This window comes from Cenococcum geophilum (assembly GCF_001692895.1).
Source record: "Cenococcum geophilum 1.58 unplaced genomic scaffold K441scaffold_12, whole genome shotgun sequence".
NCBI classification, from domain to species: domain Eukaryota; kingdom Fungi; phylum Ascomycota; class Dothideomycetes; order Gloniales; family Gloniaceae; genus Cenococcum; species Cenococcum geophilum.
The window spans coordinates 1,874,540-1,893,081 of record NW_027137570.1 but is presented as its reverse complement, the minus strand read 5'-3'; the positions used below and the strand labels follow the sequence as shown (position 1 = coordinate 1,893,081).

Here is an 18,542-nt window from a genome sequence, read left to right as displayed (position 1 = left end):
AATAGGGGGGCTTTAGTATCCGCTAAAGACTAGTGATGTTTCTTTTTAACCTATAAACCCTTAAACAAATTATATAATCTATTCTGGGAAGCCTTTTGCCCTAAGGATATATAGGAGACGCTCGTGGGGTACATTGTTATAGGCGCCACTAATATCTAGGCTAAGCATTAATACTATAAAGTCCCTTCGCGTCGCCTATATAGATTTAATAGTAGTAGCGAGTAGCGTAAGTGCTAATAGTATTAAGCGGTTCTTTCTTGCCCCTATTTGGCTTTATGGTAGTAAGGCGTATTCCTTAGCCGTGTCTACTATATAGTCCGCTATTACCCTTTCTAAGATCTTGCTAAGGGTATTCTCTAAGGCAATAGGGCGGTAGCTTCCTAGGAGTAAGTAGTCTGCTTTACCTTCTTTGCGTAGGATAAATATTATTATAGCTCTTCCAAGTCTTGGGTAGTAGCCTATTATAAAGTATACTCTAGCTACATCCGCAAGCTAAGGTGCTATTAGTGGTCCGTAGGTCTTTAGGGCTTTATTTAGGATCCTATCTGGTCCTAGTGCTATATTATTTAAAAGGCGGCTAATGGTTCTAGCCATTTCTTTAGTTATTATGTCACTGTTAACCCTTAGGCGAGTCACTAGTGCTTCGCCCGTAATATCGCTAAGGTCTACTAAAGCTAGTTAAAGGAAAAATCTTTCTATAAGGATCTTTGCCTTCTTATTATTATCGCTTATAGCTAGTAATTCACCTGGTCTTCGTAGGGGCGGAAGGTATAGGTCTTCTACTAGACGTCCCGCCTTTTTCTTTACCTATTTTNCTATCCTCNAAAGACCTTTATTATGGGGGAGGCTCGGGTTAGTAGTATGCTCATTTATAAACCATCTCCAGCTATTCCTTACTTCTTTTTTTAGGGTATTCTTTAGCTGGTTTCTTATGTCTTTGTATTGTCTCTTGTCTTTAGGATTATAGCTACTTATGTATTTTCTTCTTGCTCGTTATTGGCTGGTAATAAGAATTGCGCATTATGCGGACTATGCGTATTGCGCGTAGGGGCCCAGTTTTAAGACCGGGCAGTGCTCTTCTAGCCCATTTTTAATTGCTGCCTAGATCCTTTCTAGTCTTTGGTCGATTTCCTTAGGGGTAGCTAATAAGCCTCGCTTGTTTAGTATCAGGTGGATTTCTTCTAGGTCTTAAAGTTGTTATTTAACTATGTTAAGAAAGCTATCTATCTTAAGCTTTCTTATTACGTATCTTTTACTATTTAGTTGCGCCTTAATATCCAGATCTAGCTATATCTAGATAGGGATATGGTCTAAGGCGAGTGCCCATTCTTCTTTAGGTTTGCACCTTTTGAGTCTCTAGTATAGGCCTTCGTCTATAAATATAAGGTCAATTGTACTTCTAGCGGTGCCTTATTGCCATATAATTGCTCCTAGGGGGGTGGCCAGCTTAAGGCCCCCGGTGTCTATAGCTCTTAGTAGGCACTCTGCCTATCGTTCAGCAGCAACATGGATACCCCCCCCCGTTAAATATATAAAGAGAAGCTAGGCAATTATATACGCCGGTAATATTTAATATCTCCCCCTAAGCTTCGTTTGGCAGAGCTCCGTATACATCTCCTACTCTATTAGGGCCTCTATAACGGCTTGCAGAGGCGTATAAAATAGATATATTGCATAAACGGAAGGTTATCTACAATTCTATAGATCGGTTTTTATAATAACGTAGGTAGTAAGGAACTCCGATTTAGGTTAATACACCCCCCTAGCTATACAGAGCCTTTTAGGCTGCTATAGAAATACTAAAAAGTTATAATAGCAATTTAGTATTAAGTTAAAGGAAATTCTCTATATATTTACCTTGCCCAAATATTATTTAAATTAAATTAAATTAGATCCTTAATATTAATAAAGTTTAATTACTAAATAAATATCTTATACTTTTAATAAGGTAAAGCCTTTATTAGGCCGTCTACTGTTATATCTATAGTAGGCACCTATTTAATATTAATGCTTCCTTTATAAACTTCCTGGCGGAGCTAGTAGTAATAAATATTAATATATTAAAGCTTAGTATTAAGCTCCGCGTTACTTTTAGTAAACTGTTAAATTATCTGTATATTATTATAGTATATTACCTACTTCTTATTAGTATTAAATCCGACTTTTTTAAAGAATCGCTGCCACTAAATTAACTTGGTAGCCGCATATAATAGGGCTAAAAGCTTTACTTTAGTGCTTAATTTTATTACTAATCTTTACTTAGTTAATCTCTAGTTAATTAGTCCTCTAAATAAGATAAATAAATAGCCTTCTGTACTCTTCCTACTAACTAGATTATCTTTAAATAACGTATTACTTACCCTTGTAAAGATCTAGTTTATTATATTCTCCTTTAAGTACTTAATTGTAAGAGTCTTAGTTTAATTAAGGTAGGCAATTACCCTTATAGTAGCTGCGTTATAAATTGGTAATGGATTTTATAAGAATTTTAATAGCTTGCTTACTGCTCTCGCTATATTTAAATTAGTAATATTAGCTGTATAGAGCATAGATCCGACTTTCCTCTAATAGGTATAGGTATCCTACTTAGAGGCTTGCTCCGGATTAGGCTTAAGTTCCTTAATACCTATTAGTATATATACTACTTTACAATAATCTTTAACTTTAAAGCTTATTATATTTTTATTAATATAGAAATCCTAGCTAAGCTAGAGCTTTCTATTCTTTTTATTACAGATAATTTAAATTTTTAAAAACTAAGTAAGGTTACCTAGGTTCTTTATCTTATACTTTTTTATAAGGTACTCCTTAAAGGTTTAGAGTTTAAGTAGGTCTTTCTTCCTAAAGGTAGCTGTAATATTATTAACGTAAAAGAAAACTATTAGCTAATCGTTTTAATATAGGTAAGGCTCCTCCGCTACTAGCTTTAAGCCTTCCTTTTTTAGCGTTATTATTAAGTTACTATACTATAGCAGAGGTAATTACCGCAATCTATAGAGCGCTCTTTAAAGAAGTAGGCACTTGCCCTTAATTAAAAATCTATCTAAATACTTAATATACACGACCTTATTAATTACACTGTTTATAAATACATTAATAGCGTCGCCTTACTAGCAGTCTAGGTTAAATATTATAATAATAGCTATTAAGGCTCTAAATAATCTTACTACTAAAGTTACGGTATAGGTGTCCTTATAAACTAACTTTTATAAATTACCTCGTGCGTAAAGATAAGCTTTAAACCTCATTAGATATCCGTTAATATTAGTCTTATAGGTAAATACCTAAATAATAGGCATAGTTTTAATATAGATTGTCTCGTTAACGACTTAAAATATTCCTTAATTTTAAAGGTCTGTATACTCCTTCTAAGTAGCAGCCGCAAATTCTTCCTTATATTAATATCCTTAAAGCTCCTTTTAATTCCTAGGTAGCAGTAGGAGCTAATTATAGTGTAGCTTTTTATAAAATATAAGCTCTATATTAAAGGCTAATTCTTAGGCTAGAAGGCTTTAGTTAGTAATATTAGTAAAAAAGCCTACGTAGATCTTTAATCGTCCTTTAAGTCTCCTTCCTTTAACCATATTTTGCTCTCCTATATCGCCATTAATCTTCTTCTTTAGCTTAGCTTTATTAGTCGGAACTAGAATATAGTACGGCTTCTTTACTAGGGTATTTAAGGACGGTAGTAGAGGCTCTGGTAAGTTAGGTTTTAGTATTTTATTTAGGGTAGGAAGCTCTAAAGCTAAGTTATCTTTAGAGCTTAAATCTTATTGCTTACTTCTTTTAGTATTAGGCTCTTCCTAATTTTTACTAGAATCCACCTATTATCTTCCTTTAGTATTAACTTAAATCTCATCTTAAGTCTTATTGCTTTTATTAGATAATAATTCTAATTTATTTTAGAGATCCTATATTTAACGGATATTAATAATTTCTAATATTTAGTTAGTTCTAACTTAAAGTATATTCGCAAAATTTAGTTATAAGTTATTATAGAGTAACTTCTTATTAAACTTTACATCTCTTATCTTAATAACTTTCTTCTGGCTTAGAATATAAACTTAGAATATATTTATCAAATTATACCCCACTAGATATCTAATATGGGCCCTTAGTACGAGCTTATTTAGGTGTAGGATATTATACTTAAGAGGGTAGGCCCTATAGCCGTAGACTTATAGGTAGCCTATATTAGGTTTTAGTAGTAATATTCCTATAGCTAACTAGATTCTTTTAAAAGGTATTTACTACCTAAGTCCTCTACTAGGCGTTTAATTAAGTGGATAGGCAGCTACTTTATAAACTTTAGGATATAGCTCCTCTAGTAAATAGGCCTTAATCCTTATATACTAAGCCTTTTATATAATTACCCCCCTAGATTATTCTGCTGGACCGTTTTATAATTAAGTATTAGGTGCTAATCTTTTAAGACTAATTCCTTATTTAGCTACCTATTCCTTAAATTCGCCTATAAGAGACGTCTCTCTATCTATATAGATAATAGCTATCTTAAAGCTATATCGTTGTTTAATAATATTATAATATTTAATAATAATTTAGGTGAGGGACGATTTCTTAGCCATCGTCTCTACCTTATTTATTCGCGTTATATTATTAAAGAAGTATACTATGTACTTATTACCATTGAATGCGACTATTTTAGGTATTAGATTAAGGTAGATTTTATAAAAAGGAACTATTAACCATATTAGTGGTCTTCTTAATATTACCTTATAAGCTTTACTTACTCCATATAATTTATATTCTACTATTATTAGGCCTTTTAGAATCGCGTCCGTTACTAACTAAGGTAGTTACTTAATTACGTCTTTTTCTATATAGCCCAATTACTAGTGTTATATATAGCCTTCTACCTAATTTAGTAGAGGCTTTAATAAATGCTTTATTGGCTTTAATTAAGTTGCAAATAAAGCCTTAAGTAAGTCACTTTTTGGCTTATTGTATTTGATAGTGTTCTAACTATAGTAGCGGCCATAGTAGGTATACGTCTCGTTATCGCTATAGAAGAGAGTATTCTCTTTATTGTTCTAGTAGACTCCCTTATTATTAAGCTTATTAAGATATACTAAGTTAGTATAAAAGCCTAGTATAAAGGCTGCTCCTAAGAGCTATATTTATCTCTTCCCTTTAGGATTATTAATCGTAACTATAGCTATACTATAGCCTATAATTTCTTCTATATATAAGTCTATGTAGACGCGTTCTAATATAAGCTTAATATTACTAATAAACCTAGCTCTATTATTAAAGACGTATAAGCTAGTTCCTAAGTTAAGAATTACACTATTATAAAGCTTATAATTAGAAGCTATATTATTAGCTCCTATATAATAAACTATAAAGTTTCTGTAGGGCTCTTAAGGGCTTTAATTACTACTATCCTTTAGCTTTTTATTAGCTTAATTGTCCTTTTTAATTTACTTAATACAAGCCTTAATTTTAGGCATTATATTAGTAATCTTCTTATCCACCTTCTTCTAAATTTTATTACTGGGTTTAAACCACAATAGGTAAGGAATCGACTCTATAATATACTAGCACTTATTAAAGTAGTAATATTTTCCGTATATGCACTCTAGCGGCAGTTGCCTTTCCTTCTTCTACTTATCTGCTAACAATTAAGACTTTAATTTAGGCTTTAAATTTGGTAACTTATTTTTAAAGGTAACTCTAAATAATCCTCCTTATAGGGTTTTGCCCTTTTAGGCAAGGTCTGTATAACGGTAGTTTTAGTATATTTTAACTAGTTTAAAAAAGGTAAAAAGCGTCTTCTTCTCCTACTTATGCTTATTAAGCTTATTTTTCCAATATTCTAACTAGCTTAGTATAATTAATTTAACTATATATATAAAGTCTTTTACTAAATAATTACCATCTACCTTAGGTAGAGCTTACTCCTTATACTTAGTATATATCTTCTCCTACTCTTATAACTAAACCTTAAAGTTTTGGTTTTAAGGCGCCTTCTTAAGCCTTATATATTAAGTGGCTATTTAAAGCTTTTAGGCATAGTTATTTAGAGTAATTCTCTTCTTAAGAGATACTAAGATGTAACCGACTACCGAGGCTCGCATCACCTTATGACTCACCACCCGTTTCGTGACTCGTATGTCTCACATCGTATGTCTTACTACCTATTTCCATTACCTATTGCCGACTGTAAGCGCAGTCTTCTTACCACCATTTCATGTATATATACCACTTGATTTCCATAGATTTACAATCAAGTTGCTCGTTTAATTCCTACACACTGCAAAGCTTACATAAGACGTTATAGGTAGTAGTATATTTAAATGTGTAGATAAGGTAGGTATATAAGATAGAGCTTAGGATATAGCTGCGCAACGTATTAAGAGCTAATAGCTGTTTTCTATATAGCTTTATATTATCCCTATAGTCGGCTTTAAGCATACAGAGCTTCTCCTTTTCCTCCTTATTTAAGTCCGCGAGCTTCGTCTTCCCCTAGCTATTAGCATCCTTAGGTAAGGCATAAATAGGGTTTTTAAGCTATAGTAGATTAGTCTTAGGTGTTAATAGGTCAACATACTTCCAGAGACGATTATTATTTACTTTTAACTTAATAACCTTAATCCATTTGTTCTAATTGTTTATACTTACAAGGATAACAGATAATATAATAACGGGAGGGGTTTCTTATTAAGAAGTCATTGTAGGTAGTTATCTATAATTAAGATAATAATTAAAATTAATGGGAATAAAGGCTTTAGAATTAAAAATAATATAGTAGACGGCCTGGGCTTATAACTATTAAATAGACAATTAGGAATAAGAACTCTGTCTATTAATAAGGGCTTTAGAAGCTCCTTATATATATTAGGTAGGTCTAGACAACTAAGTTAAAATAGGTAATAGAAAGTAGGTAATGAGACATTTAATAAGACATTTAGTTATAAGTTGAGAGACAGCTAAGACATAGTTCGTATAGACGATCTAGGTCGTTAGACAGTATTACGATGGTAGTAAGGACCTCCGATTCAGGTCGACAGGATTTGAAAGTTCGATTGTACGAGGAAATGGCACTAGCAGAAAAGTCAGACGACGAACTTTACATTCACCTCAGAACTAAGTTAGCACGAGCTCAGGCTAACTAACGTGATCGCTCATTTAATTCACAGACGTCGAATAGGTTTCGTAGTATCAGCCGCATACTGGGAAGCTGAATCGCAGCAATATGCCTGTCTTTTTTCCCACACATCCCAAGTACATTTTCGGCACGAAAAGCTGAACTAAACTTGATGATCTATAATCTAAACGTAGTGAAAAGGCTACATGATGTGTCTTGGAGTAAAAGTCAATGAACACATCGAAAATACCTAGTAGACTAGCTTGGTTGTTTGAACGGAGAACGGAGTTATAAGGGTGCGAAATGTTCATCAACATAGATGGGGGTGGTTGACGCTCCACCAAAAGTACAACATCCTTGATTGTGTACCATCCACGCAAGTCAGAGGGACCTCAACATGAGGTTAAAAGTGATTCAACGAGCAGATAAGAAGATCGGCAATCTGTATTGTTTGATCATGTCATCTAGCGGCTCGATTTTTTATTCGGGTTTGATAGAGATCTTTGTGCCTTGTGACTAGAATATCGAGAAAGAAGCATTCGTAGAACGTACGAGATATACCACCTAGGACGACTAGTTACACGATGTGGACGTGGTGACAACCGAACCACAAGCACCAACGTTGTCTAATTTAATCTTCCAGCAAAAATTTGACGATACCACCTAATCAGGATTAGCTTATATTTGTAGATTAAGACAAGTATACAAGATACGCTTGTAGCATATTGAAAGACTTCTAACACCTTGGACCTAATCCACGAAATGTCCTTAAGACAAGCCTTGAACGAAATAAAGATTGTGGCACGTAGGATCCACTCATCTAGATTATGATGTAATGTTAATGAAATTAACAACTTCTTGGAAATTCCGTGCCCACACAACTCCGTTCTGGTCGGCCTTTGAGAATTCTCCGATATGCGGAACAGCAACTTCGTTTCTGTCAAATGTTTCGGCCAACTCTCTCTGTCCGCTATTACTCAGATCATCCCTTATGCATATGCCAAGATCTGCTTCAAGAAGACATTCGAAATCTGTCATGCTGTCGCCAACGTAGATTAGCGGTTGTGATTCTGGGGCACCATGGTTATTTTTCATTTCCAGTAGGTGTCTGAGTTTGTCCGAACTCGTCCTAATGCCGCGATCTTCAATACTGGTCAACATGCCTGAAGAGCCATCCGAATCGTATAGCCCTTGAAGTTCATTTGCGTAAATTTTGATGACTTTTGCATCGGCGTGTTCCATAGAGAGATACCCCCCAAAGCCCGTTGGGGTTGATGGAATAATGGGAGTTTTCGCAGCTGTGAGGCACTCATTGATAAAAAGTTTGCTCCAATTAACACTCAGGATGGTGACTTGATCTATTTCGCCTGACGTATCTTCGCGCTGCTTCTCGTTCATTTGACGCTCAAGAATTTTGGAATATAGGGAATACCAGCCCTCTCTGATTTGAAGTTCCCCCTCACCTTGCTTAACAGCCTGGTTAGCTTCTTGCTTGATGTCTGCTGCTGTTATACCTCTAAAAATGCGTGATTTTTCAACTCTCTTGATGCTCCGAAGTTCAACATTCTTTAAGCTGGCAAGCCATGCTCTTTCTTCCAAGAGCGTCTTTCGATTAGACTTCATGGGCCTATACTGGTTCTGATGGGCAGTAAAATCTTCCATGTAGGCATTAACAATGGCGCCCCAAGACATCTGTGCGGTAGGGTCATCGTTGGTTGAAGAATCCAATGACTTGGTTTTCTCCCGACGTTGAGAGGCAATTCTGCCAAGGAATTCCAGTGTATCTTTCTTGGTGATGGTTCCGTCCCAGTCAATGATGAAGTGGATAGCACGGTTGCGGAAGCACGATAAAATCGCAGATCCCGACATTTTCAGTGGCTAAAGTTAGAATTGAATGGCTCTAGCAACGTGCAGATGTGGACACGGTCTCCCTCAAAACCAGCACCGACGACTATTTTGTGCTGGGGAGTATATGATATCCATTAGTCCATGACTTTAACTTTGATGAGGGGATTTTGCGCTCTGGGAAATTTTCACATAAAGGTGTAAGGAACTCTGCGCCACACCCTATCACTTTTAGACAGAATTATATAAGTGAGAGTAAGACTGTTTGATACAGCATGCTGCTTTCAAGGAATATTTTAGTAATCAGACAACGAGTACATGGAGAAGCGGTGTTGTGGCGCACCAAGGAGGACGTCTGGATTATGTCAGTCGGCTGACTTTCTTCGGCATATGATTGGGTGGTAGCTGCCGAGGGCTCTCGTCTTCGATGCGGTGCAACTCATACAAGCACCACGACAGACACTTTTGCCATCTGAGATCTCCACCACCTCAGCCACCATGGCCGCTGCGCGCGCTCTCTCCAGGCTAGCCGTCCGGCGCACAGGTACGTCGCCAGTTTGCAATTGCTTCAGAGGAATATTCCATTGATATAGTCCGCCCCGCAGCTGTGCCCGCCGTATGGACCCGATCATTCGCCTCAGTCGACCCCGTCTCCAAAGTCGGCGAGACCATAAACCCAAGCAGGCCTGCGGGCCCTGAGTCTAAGGCTCCGACAGTCAAGGAACCTGCACCAGAGAAGGGTTCAAAAATCAAGACATTCCACATTTACCGATGGAACCCTGATGAGCCCACCTCGAAGCCCCGGATGCAGACCTACACTCTGGATTTGAACAAGACAGGCCCCATGATGTTGGATGCGCTGATCAGAATTAAGAATGAGGTTGATCCAACTCTGACGTTCCGGAGGAGCTGCAGAGAGGGTATCTGTGGAAGCTGTGCGATGAACATTGATGGTGTTAACACACTAGCCTGTCTATGTATGAAGCCTCAATTTGCTTCCGAATGGATAGGTACTAATATAGGATGATTAAAAGGCCGCATACCTACTGATACTGCCAAGGAATCCCGCATTTACCCTCTGCCACACACTTACGTTGTCAAGGATCTTGTCCCGGATCTTACTCTTTTCTACAAGCAATACCGATCTATCAAGCCGTACCTACAGCGCAACACGCCCCCACCAGATGTGAGCCATTGAAATTCCCTTGTTTCACCCCAATCTATTTGAGAACATTTCTTGTTCATGTGTTTGCCATACAAAAGCTAATACTCATATCTCCATAGGGCCGGGAAAACCGCCAAACCAAAGCAGAGCGCAAGAAGCTTGACGGCCTCTACGAGTGCATTCTGTGCGCCTGCTGTAGCACTTCCTGCCCCTCATACTGGTGGAACCAAGCAGAGTACCTTGGCCCGGCTGTGCTGCTCCAATCCTACCGATGGATTGCCGACTCGCGTGATGAGAAGACGGCTGAGCGACAAGATGCTCTCAACAACTCCATGAGCCTATACCGTTGCCACACAATCCTAAACTGCTCTCGGACATGCCCTAAAGGATTGAACCCGGCACTGGCGATTGCGGAAATTAAGAAGAGCATGGCATTTACTTAAAAACCAAACAGAAAGAGTATATATGGGTATGAGTTTGGGGTTGTGAGGTAGCATTCGTTGTATGTAAATGTATGGACTGTTAGCCTTATTTCGGTGAAGCGTGCGGTCGCTAGCTTGCTAGTGCCACTATATTGAGCGTGTAGCAGATCACCGAATAAATAAAACACTCATAAATTTATGTTGAAACGTCCTTGCCACTGATAGGGCGCGGGCGCACTTGCCATTGATTCAAAGTGAACATTGGTGGCCTCCAAGGCACAGCCAGGCCAAAACTCGTAGTAAGCCTGCAACTTCGATTTCACCCAACAGTTGAAGCCGATTTCTTCTAAGACAGCTAATTCTTAATCCTTTGGCACGAACCTCAGTGTATCGGTTGCCTATAATTACACCAATCAACCACACCAATGGACACGGTAAGCTCTCATTGGATTGGTACTAGAAGATACGAAGAAGGCGAACCGTTGCATGAAAGAGTCATGACATTTGTTCAAAAGGTGAACTGGGAGGCTGTTCTTCAGATTTGCAGGCAGAGACGTGCAAATATGCCATTTCGTCTTCAGGAAAACTTCAATGTCAGTCACTTCAACCTCATCCGCCATATTGTCTTCGACGACGGAGATGAATGGGTTATAAAACTGCGGCTTCCCGAGCTGTCTAGTATTTTCGGCACCCGGGAGCTACCAGACGTTGAGTCAGTGATGAGATGTGAAATCGCAAGCATGAAGTATCTTCGGTAAGTACTTGAATAATTGATTGTATTCATCAATTAATATGCCATGCATTGTAGGTAAAACACCAACATCCCAGTACCAAAAATCCATCATTATGATCTTAATCCTAATAATGAGGTTGGCGCGCGATTAGTCGTTATGGACTGCGTGAATGGCACGACCGCAAATAAGCTGCATGAACCCCGGAACAGAACGCAAAGCTTAGACGACAAATGACACAGACTCAGGTGGAATTGGCCCAATGTCAGTTTGGTCAAATTGGATCACTACGATATGACAAGGACAGCGGTGAATTTACAATCGGACCCGAAATTGAGACCGGACCGGGCCCATGGAAATCCTCATTCGCATATTATCATGACGCAGCTGAGCACGCACTGAACAGCTGTATTAGGCATGGAACTGAATACCCGGTGTTCCTTCGCTCTTCCACTATTTTTCAAGGAGCTGGTTCGCCGTTACTGTTCCGATGATACTGGTCCATTCTCCCTCACAAACCGAGATTTCGGATTCCACAATGTTCTTGTCGACGACAGCTATTCTGTTATAGGGGTTATCGATTTCGATGGAATCATGGCAGCTCCAAAGGAAGTTGTTAGCCAGTTTCCTGCCCTGTGTGCCTTAGACCCGCCTGCTCCAGGAGTTCCTCCTAGAAATGAGTTCGTCAAGGCAGGGAGGAGCAGGAGAAGCCATCAATTGAGTCATATGCTACGTCGCTTCGAGCCCTTGCCATCGGCTCCGAACGCCAGATCTTCGCTGATATGATATCCATTCCGAAAAGTTTGGTACGGGCTTGAATGCTTTCATAAGTCATCGGGATTTGGTCAATGATCAGTGGGTAGACTCATTTTTGTGTCTTCTACAGAAGAGGATTATAGAGGGTTTCAATTGAACCGAGTGCTTCTGATAACAAGATCGCGTTTGGGGATGTTCACGGTAGTGATGGCTAAAGCGTGTGTAAAAATGGGTTTGCAGAATTCGGTACCAGGTTCCGGAGAATTGAGAGATCATTGGGCTACAAATGACTTTTGGTCTTTGGTCCTTTCTCTAGCGAGAGATATCAAGCCCATAACAAGCTCAAGGAACCAAAACTTTATGGACCTGTATGAAGAATGGCTGATCAAGTCCAGGTTACTGGGCTAATTATACTCTTAATGGGTACAGTAACTTCCCAGACTTACCAAGATGGCCGATGCTACCTTTCAGAAGTAGCACAATGGCCTTCAGCACTAAAACTCCTTACATGTTCAATGCTACGTGCAAGATTTCCAGCCAGCAAATTCATTGAAGTGAGTCCGAACGTACTTTGAAACCACCAGTTCCCCACTCCCCCCTCACCCGACTCTACTAATCGGACTCAGTATCCGTATCCATCTCGCCGTCCTCCCACCCAGACTCGGCTAATATTTCCCTATCTTCAAACGTCTCTGACTCTTCTTTATCCCATTTCGTATCCGCCGCATCCAGCATTGAATCCCCGTTCGTCTCCTTCCAGTCTGTGCCGAATAAGAGTGTCTGTCCACTCTTCCGCTCTGCTTTCTCGACTACGCAGCGGTACACGTCTATTGCGAGATCATTTTCCGCGTCTAACGGACTTACCTCTTTGGCCCGTATCAGTGGCTCCCCAGCTCCGATACTCGGCGTGGCGTCAAAGCTGAAATCCGGCATCTCCGTATCAAATTTAGAAGAGGGTTCCACCCTAAAATGATCATTTCCATCCGTGGTTGTCTTTCGCTGCTCTTCGTGAAGGGTGTCGATATGGGAATATGTTTTGCACAGCACCATTCCCTCTCGCTCCCAGAGCTTGACGTTCGGAGTCTCATCCTCTTCAGCAACTCGTACCAAAGAAGCCAGTGGGTGTAGACTGGCAACCCAAGTCACTTCATCGTCTTCCGTCTCATCGACGGTGCTGTTTCCAGTCGCAGCAGAGTGGCCGTCGAAGCCATTATCTCGCTGTGACTGCTTCACACAAGCCTGCGCCACCAGCTCTCCCTTCTCATCGAACGCCTTCTCGAACCTCGGAAACCGGCTCACGCGCATCCCTGCCGCGATCTTCGCCCTCACCGTTTCCAGCACCCACCCATCGAAGCGCCGAACATCGAGCGCAAGCTCCGGCCCGCCCATCGTGAAGAGGCAGTGCAGGGGCTGGCGTACGTTGGTGTCGAAAGACCACGGAATGAGGTTCTGCTTTACCCTCGCGCCGGCGTCGGCTTCGCCCGCAAGCTCCTCCAGCGACTCGCGGTCCGGGAAGAGCTCCTCGAGGCTGACTGTCTTCTCCTCGTCCCACAGCACCTCGACTTCATTTTGCCCCTCCTCCCAGTCTGAGTTGACATCCCTTGCTGCATCTAGCTTGCCATCGAGACAGCGGATCCAGGGTTGCTCGAGCGGGTGCGTGTTGTTCGGCCTGGCATTTGCGAGGATGCGCAGGAATAGCAGATTCAGCAGGCGCTGACTGTACGGCTTTGGAACGTCCTTCCATGTTTCGCTGAGGATTTTGGCGCGGAGGTACTCTTCTAGCCTCATGCTGCACGAGGGTATGTGGTAAGCTGAGATGGCGCTGGAGTGGCATCGAGCGCTACAGAAAGCGACGCGGCGACATGCGGGACATAGTTGGAAGCCCTCCAGGGCCTCGGTTTCTTGAGGTAAGGATACGTTAGAGAGAAGTGGAGAGCTGAGGCCCGGTGGGGTTGGAGGAAGCTTGCGGAAGCTAGAGGATGTGGCTTCTTGAGAGAGTGTGTATTGAGGCTTGTCATCTGCGGCATTCTCGATCACCTCAGAGTTGGAAGAAGAACAATCCTCTTCTTCTTTGATATTAGAGGTGTTCCTGATATACTCTGCTACATCGAAGAATTCAGTAGCATTCGAGTCTTGTGATAGTGCGGCACTCCGATTCATTCGATCCAGCTTTTCTTCATCTCGTGCCAGCTCTTTTGCGATTCTATTGGCATGAACGCAGAGGGGCCCGGAAACGTCCAAGCTAGCCGCGCATGCATCACAGGGAAGTTTTTGGCGGAAGTCCCAGCCTAACGAAGTTACATGGAAGCAGCTCATCTCGTTGAAGATAGTCGCTGGGCCCAGGAAGTGTTCTTTTGCGTACAGTGAAAGCTGCGCGGATTTGCCCACTTCTCTTACTACTCCTATTCGGCAACCCGGAGCTTGTTTGTTGACCATCTCGTTGAGTTCCGCAAGAACTTGGTGTAAATTATCTCCGGTTAAGCTGTACGTATCCCAAGGATATAGCTCTCTCTTGATTTTCGTAAATCTCGTCTTCAACAGTCCGCGAATCCCATACTCTTCATAAAACTTTAAAGTATCACTATCCTCTCTCATCCCTTGGCTTGCAATGCAGAATTGCTTGATCTGATTTTCCTCCTTTATAACATTTTCGATATCAAGAAGGATACGATTTCCGAGCTCTTTGAACTGCTCCATATCGTCTGGCGTACAGAACCTCAGAGACTGCGCATCATCCAGCACATCCAATGCACTCTTCAGCGCGCCTCCTCCGCACTTCCACAACGCAAGCGCAAGCCGGTAATAAGCCTTCATCATGGCATCGTTGGCTATGCTCACTAAAGTCTTTCCCAAGCTCTCTATTGGCTTCTTTTTCTTGGACCGATTCTTGGGTTCGACAGCCAGACTCGCAAGGTCTTTGCTCAGCCAGAAGAACAGTCCAACACCAACGTAGCATGATGGGTCGGTTATCCATGCATGCTCAAGCTCATCCGCCTCTTGGGTAAATTTCCCGAACAAGAACAGCTGTCGCGCTTGAGCGTTAGGAGGCTTGGAGTGTCTGGCCCAGTAAGCGGCAAGGAGAGCACGGTAGGCGTCTGTGACGGCGAGTGAAGGGAAGCCGAGGATGAGATAGCAGAGAGATCGGTTGAGAAATGCGCACGGGTGGCCAGGGGAAATTTTTGTGAGCACTTGGGTATAGAGTTCGAGGGCAGCTTTCGGCCTGAATTCAGAGAGGTGGGAGTTGGCGCGGGCGAGGGTTCGATTGACCGGTCTTACCTGGAGAGAGCCCGTGAAAAGTGAGAGTTTGATTGCACGGTGAGAAGGAGACGGCGGCGTGGGAGGAGTACTAGGCCGAGGTGAGGGAGGGCACTGGAGTTGGTCGGTCATGGTGGAGCAGAAGCTAGAAGTGAGTGGAGGTGACAAGACTTGGAAGATTCTGTGAACCCAGAGAAAATACGAAGTGAATAGAGCTTTTAATTAGTCGTGCATTGTGTTTTTAGAGAGTGTTGAAGATATGAGAAGATGTTGAGCTGATGCTTAGATATTGAAAAGTGTTATGATGCGGGTAGAACGGGACTTTCAATGTCCAGAGCAGAAGATATGTTGCCGTGGATATTCACACAGTCTCCGATTTCACCGCAACTTTTCCAATTCACTTACTTTCTTGACTCGAAAACAGAACCACCTCATGACCAAGGGAATGGTCTGATGCTTTCCTGAGTCCATTGTCTTCGTCATAGATGTGGATGTGAGGAAGTCATGTCTTTAGCCGCTTCGCAACTCCTTCCTTTCCAGTTAATTGTACACTAAACCGTCCCTGGGCTCTAAAATGATCCACTAGCAAAGAATCTTCAATACTATATACTTCTTCCATCATATATCAGTTCGGATGTTTGGAAATGTTTACAACGTCCCTCGAACTCGTCGCAATTTCCTTCTTGCTAACTTTGCTGATTTTGAATTTGAGCAATTTGATGAAGTCGCGCTGTGCAAAAACGAAGTGACGTGATACTAGGGCAGGACTTACACATTCACTCGGATTTAATATCATATTGATACCAAGAACTGACACCCATGAGTGGGCGTAGACTGCATCCCAAGGTATCGCGAATAGCGCAAAAAGTACCGCTGTACCAGGATCCAAATACATTGTTCTTGTAATGAATGGAAGGCGGTATGCAAACCTGGAACCTTTCGAGGGATCGGGAAAACTAGCCCGGCAACCGAGATCACATGAACGCACGGTGACTGACGCGAGAAGGCCAATTACTGGCATATTTGCATTAGCATGACTGATAGAACCCCGAACCCACCCGTACATAGCTGTGCAAGATCATCTGCTATCTCTTTTAGTGATTATTGGACTCTCGGCGGAGTTGTGGTGAGAAAAAAGAAGGCCCAATGGGGACCGTTGGAACTCATATCCGCCTACAGGCTTGGCGCGGGTGGTAAAAGCTTGATCTTCATCCTTGTCGAAGAAATCGACGACCAGGTACGGCAATTAGCAGCGAGTTGGAAGATCCCGTATCTGCTATTATGATGCAATTTTTGGTATTAACTGATTTTTTAGGGTGCTGGGCGATTGTTGATGCAATTTTAAGGTAATTGGAGAAAGAAGCTTTCTCATCAGCAATGATAAGCATCAAACTATGACATAGCGCATGGAACAAACCATCCTTGCGCACGGGTGGGGAGGAGGGGGCTGTCTGTGTGACGAGTTCATCTGTGTTTTTCTCTGGATGACAGCAAGAACACGCTACAAATTGGACGATACAGAACTGAATTACACCTCGCTCAGGCAAGACAGACTGCCTAACAGTAAGTTATCGTTAAAGGATTCTTGTTGTTGTGGACTGTTTGTGTCTCGGCAAGTTGGATCTTGACGCAATTTCTTTCGATCGACTGCAATAGCCTGCCTTAGCGCCGACCGAGCGTTGGCAGCTCCTGGTCTTTCGTTCCAACCTCTGCCCACCCGCAAGCTCCGTCACAGTACCTTCAACTCAATCTCTACACTCTCGCCTCTGCACCCACGCCGGTTGCCCATCTCAAGCTTCAGGCTCATTGTAAGTACTCTCACGTTCCTTGGATATTCAATTGGCATCCAAAGGGTTGTCCGATAATTCCGCAGCCATTTGCCGGTCGCCGCCGCCAAACAGAGGTTTATAACAAATGCCTCAACGCCGACCGAAAAAATGCGCTTCTTTAAACGCGAGGCGGTCGTGTGAAAATCTTTTCGGTTCCTCTGTGCCATCGTTCCGCTTCCTCCGTGAATTACTTTTAAGCTCCTGTCTCTGTCGCAATGATAGGTGGTCATCCGTGTGCTAACGAGCTCGTCGACTTCTTAACAGCCACTCGAATAGCTCCGTCCTGACGACAATTGCTTCAATAACTTCGTGAGCAAGTCTCTAAACCCAAAGGTGGGCACAATTTCACTTTTGGAAGACGCTGGAAGCAGATCTCGATGGATGCATAGTGGTAGCGCAGTCCCGCCGGATGGCGCAAGCCTCAAAGCAACCGTGCCACCCTTCCAACCTCTTGTGTTTCCAACCCACCAAACGCCAAGCAAACATATACAATGATTGTTAACTCCTTGACGCTTCCCACCAAGGAAGCTCTGTATAAGACAGTTCCACTGACAAGGCTCCCATAGAACTCGACATTAGACAAAATGGCCGCCTTCGATAGATCCCTCATCGCGCGCAGCGAAGCGGAGTTCCACCAGCTCATGAAGCGCAAAAACTGGGCTGCTAAGGAGCCCGGTGTTGTACTTGTGTTCTGCATCATCGGCGCCATTGTCATCCTGCTTACCTTCTTATTCATCCAAAAGAAGATCATGGCACGCAAAGCTGCTCGTGCATAAGAGATACCCGAGAAGGAGAGAAGTGATGGTGGTGAGATCTGGAGACAGTGTTGGAATGGGCTGAAAGCAAATAAGATCTGGGATTGGAGTGCGAGTATGTTCGGATGACTTTGCGAAATTGCAGACGGGAGTAGCATATGAAGTGCTATTTCCTGGGCAAAAGAGGCGTCAGCGTCCATCTCGTCAACGTGTCTATATATTTCCGTGTTTTTTTATACCACGTTTTCGTTTTTGCCTGTATACCTCTACTAGCAGACCTGCCTTTTCTAGATTTCCAACTCTAGAAATTGGAGGAAGCTTGTCCAGGCTTAATAGCACAGTTCATGGCTATGTGTATATTTCGAAACTATTCGTAATTCTGATTTCACTTGCACTTCGTTGCAGTTTATTTTTTGAACTTGAAGGTCTCATGATGTTCCGTTGATGCACCAGTAGACGCTAGCTAGGATGGCCTGGAGTAATTTGAGTGTTTTCTCAGGACGTGCGGGAATGATGCACCATCAATATAGATTTCCAGGGTAGCTAGATCTTCGGGATTTGGCATCAGCCTCAAGGTCGGCGACGTTTTTGACCAACTACCTCATCGGAACCTTTCATTTGGCTAATGTATCTCAGTATTTGTAGTCCGTGCGAATAACCCACTTCAACAAAGCAA

General features: G+C 41.9%; 7 protein-coding genes across 7 annotated transcripts; 4 read left to right on the top strand and 3 right to left on the bottom strand.

Moving 5' to 3' along the window:
• Window positions 1-7,576: 7,576 nt before the first annotated feature.
• K441DRAFT_656760 (uncharacterized protein) lies at window positions 7,577-9,250 on the bottom strand. The gene has a single exon (XM_067648056.1). It carries the CDS (start codon window positions 8,975-8,977, stop codon window positions 7,934-7,936), a length of 1,044 nt encoding a protein of 347 aa, XP_067506259.1. The 5' UTR covers window positions 8,978-9,250; the 3' UTR covers window positions 7,577-7,933.
• A 182-nt stretch (window positions 9,251-9,432) lies between these two features.
• Window positions 9,433-10,944, top strand: K441DRAFT_656759 (putative iron-sulfur protein subunit of succinate dehydrogenase Sdh2). The gene is made up of 5 exons (XM_067648055.1): window positions 9,433-9,497; window positions 9,559-9,930; window positions 9,988-10,139; window positions 10,238-10,839; window positions 10,927-10,944. Exons 1-4 carry the CDS (start codon window positions 9,452-9,454, stop codon window positions 10,559-10,561), a joined length of 894 nt encoding a protein of 297 aa, XP_067506258.1. The 5' UTR covers window positions 9,433-9,451; the 3' UTR covers window positions 10,562-10,839; window positions 10,927-10,944.
• On the top strand, window positions 10,714-11,505 carry K441DRAFT_39948 (uncharacterized protein). The gene is made up of 3 exons (XM_067641494.1): window positions 10,714-10,839; window positions 10,927-11,294; window positions 11,349-11,505. Exons 2-3 carry the CDS (start codon window positions 10,966-10,968, stop codon window positions 11,350-11,352), a joined length of 333 nt encoding a protein of 110 aa, XP_067506257.1. The 5' UTR covers window positions 10,714-10,839; window positions 10,927-10,965; the 3' UTR covers window positions 11,353-11,505.
• On the top strand, window positions 11,356-12,138 carry K441DRAFT_713498 (uncharacterized protein). Its single transcript, XM_067653944.1, has one exon. The coding sequence runs from the start codon at window positions 11,689-11,691 to the stop codon at window positions 12,055-12,057; it is 369 nt and encodes a 122-aa protein (XP_067506256.1). The 5' UTR covers window positions 11,356-11,688; the 3' UTR covers window positions 12,058-12,138.
• A 501-nt stretch (window positions 12,139-12,639) lies between these two features.
• Window positions 12,640-15,414, bottom strand: K441DRAFT_675688 (uncharacterized protein; the record flags this gene model as incomplete). Its single annotated transcript, XM_067650876.1, has 1 exon — window positions 12,640-15,414. One exon carries the CDS (start codon window positions 15,412-15,414, stop codon window positions 12,640-12,642), a length of 2,775 nt encoding a protein of 924 aa, XP_067506255.1.
• A 247-nt stretch (window positions 15,415-15,661) lies between these two features.
• Window positions 15,662-16,392, bottom strand: K441DRAFT_39952 (uncharacterized protein). Its single transcript, XM_067641495.1, has one exon. It carries the CDS (start codon window positions 16,346-16,348, stop codon window positions 15,908-15,910), a length of 441 nt encoding a protein of 146 aa, XP_067506254.1. The 5' UTR covers window positions 16,349-16,392; the 3' UTR covers window positions 15,662-15,907.
• Window positions 16,393-17,695: 1,303 nt separating this feature from the next.
• Window positions 17,696-17,887, top strand: K441DRAFT_550266 (uncharacterized protein; the record flags this gene model as incomplete). Its single annotated transcript, XM_067643048.1, has 1 exon — window positions 17,696-17,887. The coding sequence occupies one exon, from the start codon at window positions 17,696-17,698 to the stop codon at window positions 17,885-17,887; it is 192 nt and encodes a 63-aa protein (XP_067506253.1).
• Window positions 17,888-18,542: the final 655 nt, after the last annotated feature.

Coding starts and splice junctions, on each gene's coding strand:
- K441DRAFT_656760 (XM_067648056.1), bottom strand. CDS start 8,977: ATGTCGGGATCTGCGATTTTATCGTGCTTCCGCAACCGTGCTATCCAC.
- K441DRAFT_656759 (XM_067648055.1), top strand. CDS start 9,452: ATGGCCGCTGCGCGCGCTCTCTCCAGGCTAGCCGTCCGGCGCACAG. Junction 9,498..9,558: donor GCTAGCCGTCCGGCGCACAG/GTACGTCGCCAG, acceptor TCCGCCCCGCAG/CTGTGCCCGCCGTATGGACC. Junction 10,140..10,237: donor GCAACACGCCCCCACCAGAT/GTGAGCCATTGA, acceptor ATATCTCCATAG/GGCCGGGAAAACCGCCAAAC.
- K441DRAFT_39948 (XM_067641494.1), top strand. CDS start 10,966: ATGGACACGGTAAGCTCTCATTGGATTGGTACTAGAAGATACGAAGAA.
- K441DRAFT_713498 (XM_067653944.1), top strand. CDS start 11,689: ATGGAACTGAATACCCGGTGTTCCTTCGCTCTTCCACTATTTTTCAAG.
- K441DRAFT_39952 (XM_067641495.1), bottom strand. CDS start 16,348: ATGTACGGGTGGGTTCGGGGTTCTATCAGTCATGCTAATGCAAATATG.